Below are 10,871 nucleotides of genomic sequence, written 5' to 3'. Positions count from 1 at the left end.
CTAGCATCCTATACTAAACACTTAGGATTGCAGGTAAGGTATCAACAGTTGGAGCAACAATGACAGGCTATGCATCGGAATAGGATTAACGGAAAGCAGTAACATGCTACACTACTCTAATGCAAGCAGTAGAGAGAAGAGTAGGCGATATCTGGTGATCAAAGGGGGGGCTTGCCTAGTTGCTCTGGCAAGAGAGAGTGGTCGTCAACACCGTAGTCGTACTGGGTAGCAGCGGCGTCGGTCTCGGTGTCTAGCGAGAGAAGAGGGGGGAGAAACAATAAATATGATGCAAACAAATGCATGACGATGCATGACATGGCAAGTAGCGATGCTAGGGGTGCCCTAACACGGTATGAGGTGATAGCGATGGAGGGGGGGAAACATCCGGGAAAGTATTCCCGGTGTTTTGCGTTTTCGGACAGATGAACCGAAGGAGGAAAGTTGCATGTTTGCTATGCTAGGGATGCGTGGCGGACGAACGGGCTGCGTACCCGGGTTCGTCTCGTCGTTCTGAGCAACTTTCATGTACAAAGTTTTTCCATCCGAGCTACGGTTTAAAAGATATGATTTTCTAAAGATTTTATTAGTTTATGGAATTTAATTAATTATTTAAATTAATTCAAAATTGGATTTATGACATCAGCATGATGTCATGCTGATGTCAGCAGTCAACAGGGTTGACTGGTCAACCTGACCAGTGGGTCCCACTGGTCAGTGACACATTTTAATTAAACATTATAATTAACCTAATTAGTATTAATTAGGGGTGGGCCCCACTATCATACTCTGTTAGATAATTAACAGTAGTTAATTAGCCTAATTAGCCATTAGATTAATTAATCCTAATTAGTTAATTTTAATCAGAATTAATTAAGTTAATTAATCAATCAATTAATTAATTAATTATTATATATATTATTTTAATTCCTTTTTTTCAAAACGTTCTGTGGGCGGGGCCCATATGTCATTGGGCCTAGAGGCCATAGCGGACACGGGCAAACGGGCAGCGGTGCGGGCAAACGAGCAATGGATATGGGCGCATGGGCGCCCGTTACGGTGCTCGCCCAGGGGCGCGCGGGGCGTGGCAAAGCTGGCTGCGACCAGTGGGCGCGGCAATCTGGCATCAGGTGAGGGCGACGCCGGCGCGTCCTAGCGCGGCGGAGCCGAGGCAAGAGGCAGGGTGACTGGGTGGTGCGGCGCGACGGAGTGGAGGCGGCACGGCTCAGGCGGCAGGGGAGAATGCGCGCGCCGGGGCGCCGTTCCAGGCGCGGCGCGGGGAGGAGGCCGCGGCCGTGTGCGCATGCGTGGGGGGGAGGAGAGGATGAGGCCGGTCGACGCGGTGGGACGCAGCATCTGCAGCAGCAGGTGCAGCGACGAGCGGGGAAGGTTAACGCGCGCGATGCGAGCGGGCGACGCCGACAGGCCGCGGGCGAACGAGCGGGGCTCGCGTCGTGCGGTCGATGGCGAGCCGAACGGGGGAATGGTGAGCCGAATGGGGGAATGGCGAGGGGGAAGGCCCGGGGCCTCACCGGGGGCTGTAGGGGTCCGGGCAGTGGGGCGCGGGGAGGATGCCGGGGACGACGTCGGTGTGGAGGAGGCAGGCCGGTGATGGAGCGCTCCGGGCGGCGGCGGCCAACGGCGACGGGCGGCGCGAACGGGCGTCGAGGGCGAGGTGAGGCGATGGCGATGAGGTGGCGGGGAGCGGCGTCGAGGCTTGGGGCGCCGCGGGGTCGAGCCCCCGATTTAGCTCGGGTCGAGGGGGCGGGCGCCTGTGCGACAGGTAACGGAGAGGCGGGCGTTTGGCGTCGGGGCGCCGGAGAGGGTGCAGTGTCGGGGCGAGCGGCGAGGTCGGGACGTGGCCCGATCCAGATCCCAAATCGGGGGGAGAGGAGAGGAGCGTGGGTGCGTGCGAGGAAGTGGGGGGTCTGGTGGTTAGGGTTCGGGTGTGTGGGGTGGCCTAATAGGCCAGGGGGCAGCATGGGGTGGGCCGGTTGGGCCGTGTGGGATGGGCTGAGGCCCATGGGGAGCTGGGGGGTCTTCTCATTTCCTTTTCTTTTTGTTAGTTTTGTTTTTCCTTTTTTACTTTTCTTTTATTCTGTTTTATCTTTGTTTCTTATTGTTTTAGTTTTTGTAAAATATAAACTAGGCATCTAATCTAGTATTTCAATTTAGTCCACTGTCACAAAAAGTCTAGTTCCCAAATAATTTAGTTTGATATTTTATTAATTAGTAAAGGCATTGAAATAATTAGGTTTGCTACTATTTAAATCATTTTAGTGCAGTTAAGCATTTCATAAAAGTTTGGTTTCACCACCACAATCACCTATGCATTTTCTGGCACGACACGAACATTTTAGTTTCATTGTTTGAAAACTTTTGTTGTTTGCCTGATTTTTTAATTTGGATTCGAATCGGTTTCAATCTAACGCGAGATCAGCAACGGTAATTGAGGTGACGTGGCATCATTAGTAGAGGTTCACTGTATCTTAAGTATCTTTAATCAAGTTGTCATATATCATTAAAACCTACTAGGTGGCAACAAATACACTATCAACGGGTTTAGCTTTTAGTTGATAAAAAACGGGTTTAGCTTTCATGAATAAACCTATGGAAAAAATGAACAAAAACTTTCGCTCATAAATGTGAAATAGTAGCTCGGTTGTATAACTTGTCTTCATGCACATCCTAACAATAAGTTGTCGGGAGATAAGGAAATTACAGGCCCTAGTATCTATCATTAACAATGTCATGCGATTGTTACTAAAAATATTTTGCTTCCATTTGTTTGTCATATGTTACACCAACATTTTTCTTATGATTTATTAAACACAAGAAATCATTTGTATTTTCATTTTTCATTGAAATATATAGCAAAGACACCCCCCCCAAAAAAAACAATCATGCATGATATCATCTAGTTATCAATTAAATCATGTGCACAAGCAAATAATAAAGTAATAAAAGGTTCATATAGTGTTGCAAAATCTCATTGACATGGTTGATTCACAGGCAATGAAAAAAAAGCAAATACTATTTATCAATTTGAAACACGAGTGTGAATGTGTGATATAACATCTGACATCAACATATTGCACAACAAGGAAAACTTCACGTGGACTATTAGCACTCACGAGTTAGATATCAAATCGATCAATTGCCAAAAGATATATGCTTTCGTAATATATACATGCAATTTTTGCCAATGACTTTTCCGTGCTATCATCCATAAAGTTTCACAATATATCTATGCAGTTATCGTCAATGACCATTTCCGTGCTATCATCTGTAAAGTCGGTAGAAATAAGGACTTACACTGCACACTTACTGCTAATGAATGTGTTCTATATTACATCATGTAACGGACAATCAAGATAGAGATACACATCATTCTTCCTCCTTTTTAGAACCATAAACCATGGATGTGACGTAAATATGATATATGGTATGTAAAATATGATATAAGGTATGTGTAATATTTCCTTGTAGATTTTTTGTCAATGACCGTTTCCGTGTTATCATCCGTAAAGTTTCACAATATAGCTATGCAGTTATCGTCAATGATCGTTACCGTGCTATCATTCGTAAAGTCGGTAGAAATAAGGACTTACACTGCACACTTACTGCTAATGAATGTGTTCTATATTACATCATGTAACGGACAATCAAGATAGAGATACACGTCATTCTTCCTCCTTTTTAGAACCATAAACCATGGATGCGACGTAAATATGATATAGGTATGTAAAATATGTATAAGGTATGTGTAATATTTCCTTGTAGATTTTTTGTCAATGACTGTTTCCGTGCTATCATCCGTAAATTCAGTAGAGGTAAGGACTTACAATGCATACTTACTGCCAATGAATGTGTCTACGGTACATTATGTAACGGACAATCAAGATAGAGATGCACATCATTGTTCCTCCTCTTTAGAACCGTAAACCACAGGTAGGACATAAATATGATTTTTTTCAAAAAGACGCAAATATAATACTCCCTCTGTTCACTTTTATAAGACTTTGTAGACGTTTCAGACATTGTCCAAAACAGCTCAATTTCACTTGTCTGAAACGACTTATAAAAGTGAACGGGTGGGAGTATAAGATATGTGTTACCCATGATCATCTACTTGGAGAGAAATGAGCAACCTAACATTTCAACATGGGAGATCTTAAATGTTGAAATGGCTGAGGGGTCACATCACGATATAACAAATTTTTTGAGGATATTTGTCGCTCCTAGGTCAATACATCGGTTACCTATCCTAAATGTCTACCATACATACGCATACAATCTTCTTGATCAATGCGGTCACTGCCACATTTCAAAACACACACGCAAAGGTCGATAATAAGATCCATATCATGTAGCCAAAACATCCAGGCACAGCTAATTCAGTGCCAATGTAAAATGTGATACACTAGATTGCCTACCTACAAAATATTTCACATAGCCACGCTATATATCTCATCATCATCATTGCATACTCCGTATGTCTATTCTCGCTGAAAACACATATATTCCCTTCGTTCTTAAATACTTTTAAGTTCTTTTTAAAGATTTCAATGTGAACTATATACGGATGTATATAGATGTAGTTTAGAGTATAGATTCACTCATTTTGCTTTGTATATAGTCCATATTACAATCTTTAAAAAGACTTATTATTTAAGAATTGAGGGAGTACAAGGCGACCGTCTCAAACTGAGAGAGGAAGAAAAAGAAATGAAACAGCTAGCGCAAAGCGCCAAAGCTGCAGCGACGCAATACTCTATCAGTTTCAGTAGTACTTCGTCACGGTGCCATTCATGTGATGGAAACAGATATACGTATATCAATTGCACTGCGCAAGCATTTCCAGAAAGAGTTGAGAAACGCCACGAAATATTGTTGACTATGGCCGCAACAACCTCCTACGAGTAGGACAAGGCAAACGCTCCATCCACACGCAACGCCCACACCAGGTACATGTATCTCCCGGCTGCCGTCGAGCTGGCCGCGGCATGGGCCCGTGGCTCCATACACGCCACCTCCACGACCAATCATTCGGCACCACGTCATCCCAACCACATGTGTCCCTCGTCCACGTCGGGCGCGCCCGTCCGTGTAGGCCTCGGCGCGTGCGCCGGGACGCGCCACCCCTAGTTCCGAGACAGCCCCTGGTGTCGCTTGGGAAGCGTGCGTCCGTCGGATCTGGGGGCTGGCTCCATCGGACGGCGCGAAAGGGACCCAGCGCGCAGCGCCCAGTCGGCGCTCCCGCGACACAGACATCCTACGAGGCGGAGCCGCTACGCGCACCCGGGCCCCGTCCACGGACGCATCGCGGATGGCCCCCACGGGCCACGGGGCGGTCAACATTATCACGCGCCGAAACAAAAGTCTCCCACCCGGGTAGAGAGGTCGTAACTGACATGTGGGCTCGCGTCACGCGGCCCCGCTGTCATCGAGCAGGACCATGCAGTGCGTCACCCCACTAGCGGTGGTCGAAGCCCTCTCGCTGAAGCTGGGTCCCGGGGCCGTGGTGGGGCCCACGGGCAGGGGGAGGGGCCGGGAGCGAGCGGGGGATGGAAAGGGCAGATGCCGGGGAGAGGCTGGCGTGGGCGGTGGAGCGCTTCCCACAGCCCTCCGCGGGCGCCACGTGGGGCGCGGAGCCGCACTCTCTCCCTTCCACCTCCTGCTTGCCCTGTTCATCTTCAGAGAGTAACTGCACCCACCCCCTACCCCCACCCCCAACCCCCGGCCGCACCTACACACAGGGCGACAAACGCTTTGGCCGCACACACACATCACATCTCCTTCTCGCCCTCTCGCTCTCGCTGCCTCCCTTTGCATGGACGCCTCCGCCGGCTCGTCGCCGCCGCGGCACTCGCAGGGGGACGCGCCGAGGCGCGGCGGGCCCCACCGCGGGAAGGGCCCCGCGGTGGAGATCCGGCAGGGAGAGGACGACTTCATGTTCGCGCACGATACCTTCCCGGCCCTCCCGGACTTCCCTTGCCTCTCCTCGCCGTCGAGCTCCACCTTCTCCTCCTCGTCGTCTTCCAACTCCTCCAGCGCCTTCACCCGCGCCGTGGGGGCAGGCGGGCGCGGGGGCGAGAGTGCGCGCGGCGAGCCGTCCGAGCCTGCCGCGGCCGGGGACGGGATGGACGACCTCTCCGACATCGACCACCTGCTCGACTTCGCATCCATCAACGAGGACGTCCCTTGGGACGACGAGCCGCTCTTCCCCGACGTCGGGATGATGCTGGAGGACGTCATCTCCGAGCAGCAGCAGTTGCAACCTCCGGCGGGCCACGGCACGGCCGGGAGAACGGCGTCGCATGCGGCTGCTGGTGGAGGAGAGGATGCCTTCATGGGTGGCGGCGGCACGGGGAGCGCGGCGGACGACCTGCCGCGCTTCTTCATGGAGTGGCTCAAGAACAACCGCGACTGCATCTCGGCCGAGGACCTCCGCAGCATCCGCCTCCGTCGATCCACCATCGAGGCCGCGGCCGCGCGCCTCGGTGGGGGGCGCCAGGGCACCATGCAGCTGCTCAAGCTCATCCTCACCTGGGTGCAGAACCACCACCTGCAGAAGAAGCGCCCCCGCGTCGGCGCCATGGATCAGGAGGCGCTGCCGGCAGGAGGCCAGCTCCCTAGCCCCGGCGCAAACCCCGGCTACGAATTCCCCGCGGAGACGGGTGCCGCCGCTGCCACATCTTGGATTCCCTACCAGGCCTTCTCGCCAACTGGATCCTACGGCGGCGAGGCGATCTACCCGTTCCAGCAGGGCTGCAGCACGAGCAGCGTGGGCGTGAGCAGCCAGCCGTTCTCCCCGCCGGCGGCGCCCGACATGCACGCCGGGGCCTGGCCGCTGCAGTACGCGGCGTTCGTCCCAGCTGGGGCCACATCCGCAGGCACTCAAACATACCCGATGCCGCCGCCGGGGGCCGTGCCGCAGCCGTTCGCGGCCCCCGGATTCGCCGGGCAGTTCCCGCAGCGGATGGAGCCGGCGGCGACCAGGGAGGCCCGGAAGAAGAGGATGGCGAGGCAGCGGCGCCTGTCGTGCCTGCAGCAGCAGCGGAGCCAGCAGCTGAATCTGAGCCAGATCCAAACCGGCGGCTTCCCTCAAGAGCCATCCCCCCGCGCGGCGCACTCGGCGCCGGTCACGCCGCCGTCGTCTGGCTGGGGAGGCCTCTGGACGCAACAAGCCGTCCAGAGCCAGCCCCATGGCCAGCTCATGGTCCAGGTCCCGAATCCGCTGTCGACGAAGTCCAATTCCTCAAGGCAGAAGCAGCAAAAACCCTCGCCGGACGCAGCAGCGAGGCCGCCCTCCGGCGGCGCCGCCACGCCGCAGCGCCCGGGGCAGGCGGCGGCTTCCGACAAGCAGCGGCAGCAGGTGCATGCATGCACGAACACCTCTTGCCATCCATCCATCGATCGCCATCCCGCATAGAATCACAAGCCATTGCTCCCCAAATAAGTGTGCGTACTTCGTAAGAGACGCACATCGCTGTCCAGCGATAGGATACCCTCCCCGCATGCGTGCGTGTGTTTACCTGCACGGTGAAATGCATCTCAAGTTCTCAACGAGGTTCTGTGCATGCGCGCAGGGTGCGAGGACGCCGGCGGCGGCGCCGGCGGCAGGAGACAAGAACCCGCGGTTCCTGCTGCAGAAGGTGCTCAAGCAGAGCGACGTCGGAACCCTCGGCCGCATCGTGCTCCCCAAAGTGAGGCAGTCACCTCCCTATCGCGGTCTTCTTCCTCCATCCACCCATGCACCACTTGCAATTTTCAGCTATATATATGCATGCATCCACTTGCAATTTTCAGCTATATATATGCATGCATCCACTTGCAAATTTTAATTTCTCCTTGATTCCTCTTTGATTAGACAAGATCCATCTTTGGATTGCACCTGTATGACCTAGCTGTGAATGGATCTTCCTTTCTTTCTGCAATCTTTGTGTTGATTTCTTCTTGATTTCTCGGATTGCAAGTGTATCTATCCATGGATGTTCCTGTCTGTCTGCTAGCTGATCGATCGGTTGCGACTAAAACGCGTCTCTTCTTCCATGGATGGTTTCAGAAGGAAGCGGAGACTCACCTGCCGGAGCTCAAGACGGGGGACGGCATCTCGATCCCCATTGAGGACATCGGCACATCTCAGGTGTGGAGCATGCGGTACCGGTAACTAGTACTCCCATCGATCGATTTTGGGATAAAATTTAATAATAATATTAAACATGCATGCTTTCATTAGTTCACTTTTATCTTTTTTTAATTATCTGTAGGCCACATCTAGTAAATGACATGATCACTGCATCACTGTGTGGGACACGCACGTTCCTTTCCCAATTGGGCAAGTGGGTCATATGAATACATATGATGGAAATCCGGGAGCCAAATAGTAGCATGCATTCGTAGTGCGCCGCTCTCTCTATATATATACGTGAACGGGCATGCAGAAATTTTGTTTTCGCATCGTCTCTTGGTTCACTACTTGTTAGCATCACTCTACACAGTAGATTATTCTGATACCATACTTCCTATTTTTCCATCTTCTTCTTCCTTCTTCTTCTTCTTCTTCTTCTTCTTCTTCTTCTTCTTCTTCTTCTTCTTCTTCTTCTTCCAAAGTGTATCATATGTTGCTAGTTAGCTAGAGCTGTCAAAGTAAGGAGAAAAAAACTAGCTAGTTGAATTCTGTATGATAACAAATTGCTGGTACAATGATCGATCTTGATTTTCATGCATGCAGATTTTGGCCCAACAACAAGAGCAGAATGTATCTTCTAGAGAACACTGGTGAGAGAAGAGAACCAAACCTGCCTGATACAATTTTGAAACCAAATATATAGCTAGCTTCCCTTGTGTTCACAAAACGTTTCTTGTGCTTGAACTTGTAGGTGACTTTGTTCGGTCGAATGAGCTGCAGGAGGGTGATTTCATCGTGCTTTACTCTGATGTCAAGTCGGGCAAATATGTAATGTTCATACCCTTCCCGTCAATTCATTTCCATGAAATGATCTGTTTACATCCATAGTATGCATGTTGCAAACTGACCAGTTGATCAGTAGCTGTCATTTTGATAGCGTTGGTATATGATTATCACAATATATACTCTTCCATCCCAAAATATAAGGCGGATTATTATGTACTATGAGGTCAACATTTTAAAATTTGATCTCTTGTATATATGTGCGTAAGTATATGGATATTGTGCATATATTAATAGTAATAACATCGCATTCATCTTGCAAAATATTACTCCCTCCGTCCCAAATTAAGTGACTCAACTTTGTAGAAGTTGAGTTACGAAGTTGTGTCACTTAACTCAACTTTGTTGAGTCACTTAATATGGGACGGAGGGAGTACTAGTTTTATGTCATGCATTTTTTTAGAAAAGGAGTTTTATGTCATGCATATCTCAATATATATTCTTTATGCATGTTATGAGGTCAAAATCAAGCGTTGGAGACTGAAAAGTCAGATGTCTATGTCTTGTATTCTGTGAGGGATGGAGTATATAGGACTGTTTGTCTTTGGATATCTAATTAAGTATAGCAGAACTATCTTTGTACTTGTGCGTTTGAATTAATTGTGTATACATCAGCTAATCTCAGCCTTTCTGTGTAAACACCAGCTGATACGCGGCGTGAAGGTGAGAGCGCAACAGGATCTAGCCAAGCACAAGAATGCCAGTCCAGAGAAAGGCGGGGCGTCCGACGTGAAGGCGGGCGGAGAAGACGGCGGCTGCAAGGAGAAGCCCCCCCACGGCGTCCGGCGATCTCGCCAGGAGGCCGCCTCCATGAACCAGATGGCGGTGAGCATCTGAAATGAGCAGGCTCGCCGTCCGATCCACCATTGAAGACTCAGTTAGCTAGCTCAAGTATACCCGTTGATGATGATCAAATCGATCTCTCGTTCTATGATCCGTGCTTCCGTGTACTGCTGTAGCCCTAGTTAGGGATGATGATACTAAAGTAGCTATCGGTCAGATGTGACGCTGAAGAATGCATGGTCCGTGCTGTTAAACCTGTATAAAGGCTGTAACCCTTCTGTACATGCATGAACATACCCTTATTCGTTGTGTGTTGTCCTCCTAACAAGCAAACTTTCCTAGTTAGTCATGCATTGCATAGTTTTTGAATGACACTGACTAGACCTAGAAATTAGGAGAGAAACAAGGAGTGTTATAGAGCAATTCTAGCAGAGCCGCCTTATTGGCCTCATAGCAATAATGAGCGGCATATGGACTATTTTGGCCTAAAAAGGGTAAGTACTTACTCTAGTCATATGGCCTCGAGAGTTGCCATTTTTGGAGGAAGCTCCATATATACCCACCAGACGCTCACTTGGAAGGAAAGTCTACCTTCCTTCCAGCCTTTCGAGCGGCCATCTACTTCGTGTGCCAATGGCGCACACGGCCAGACATGCATATCAGGAAGCATGCCAATTAATGGCAGCTATCATGTGCCTACTCCCCGCAATCTGCTATATTTTTTCGGCGTTTGCCTTATGCGGCTATAAAAAGACCGTCGCCATGGTTGAAAAGCTTACAACCTTCACTTCCTTCCAACACAGCTGCCCGTAGCGACTTTCTCCCTTTCTGTCGCCATGCGCTTCCCCTAAAGTCGGAATGGGTGCCCCTTCTTGAAGGACAGGGAGAAGTGGAGCAGGAGGCCGCACACATCGCTGAGGAGGAGGATCACATATATGTGCTAGACGTGCGCAGGAGGATCCTGCCCTCGATGAGTGCCTAGATTGGAATATCACAAGACATTCCATTATTTGGGGTATGATCCCGTATGAGCAGGCGAGGTCTCGTTACGCAGCTCATATATGGCCTCATGTACTCCGTGTTGCCTCCCTGCTAAGGAGGCATGGGATGCGTG

The 10,871-nt window shown here is 50.2% G+C and overlaps 1 protein-coding gene across 4 annotated transcripts; it reads left to right on the top strand.

Moving 5' to 3' along the window:
* The first annotated feature begins 5,734 nt into the window (after positions 1-5,734).
* Positions 5,735-10,092, top strand: LOC123058993 (B3 domain-containing protein VP1). Of its 4 annotated transcripts, none has more exons than XR_006427338.1 (6): positions 5,735-7,375; positions 7,590-7,706; positions 8,069-8,146; positions 8,735-8,781; positions 8,883-8,959; positions 9,620-9,766. XR_006427338.1 is itself a non-coding variant. In XM_044481659.1 (6 exons), exons 1-6 carry the CDS (start codon positions 5,831-5,833, stop codon positions 9,809-9,811), a joined length of 2,076 nt encoding a protein of 691 aa, XP_044337594.1. In that variant the 5' UTR covers positions 5,735-5,830; the 3' UTR covers positions 9,812-10,092. The 4 variants fall into 4 exon arrangements, 2 of the variants coding, with proteins under 2 accessions (XP_044337594.1, XP_044337593.1); XR_006427337.1 differs by having other exon boundaries at positions 8,066-8,146; XM_044481659.1 differs by having other exon boundaries at positions 8,069-8,166; positions 9,620-10,092.
* The last annotated feature ends 779 nt before the right edge of the window (positions 10,093-10,871 follow it).

The sequence above is a fragment of the Triticum aestivum genome, chromosome 3A (genome assembly GCF_018294505.1).
Source record: "Triticum aestivum cultivar Chinese Spring chromosome 3A, IWGSC CS RefSeq v2.1, whole genome shotgun sequence".
Classification (NCBI taxonomy): Eukaryota; Viridiplantae; Streptophyta; class Magnoliopsida; order Poales; family Poaceae; genus Triticum; species Triticum aestivum.
The sequence above is the reverse complement of the archived record's forward strand: the minus strand, read 5'-3'. Positions and strand labels throughout refer to the sequence as shown.

Coding starts and splice junctions, on each gene's coding strand:
- LOC123058993 (XM_044481658.1), top strand. CDS start 5,831: ATGGACGCCTCCGCCGGCTCGTCGCCGCCGCGGCACTCGCAGGGGGAC. Junction 7,707..8,065: donor GCCGCATCGTGCTCCCCAAA/GTGAGGCAGTCA, acceptor GGATGGTTTCAG/AAGGAAGCGGAGACTCACCT. Junction 8,960..9,619: donor ATGTCAAGTCGGGCAAATAT/GTAATGTTCATA, acceptor TGTAAACACCAG/CTGATACGCGGCGTGAAGGT.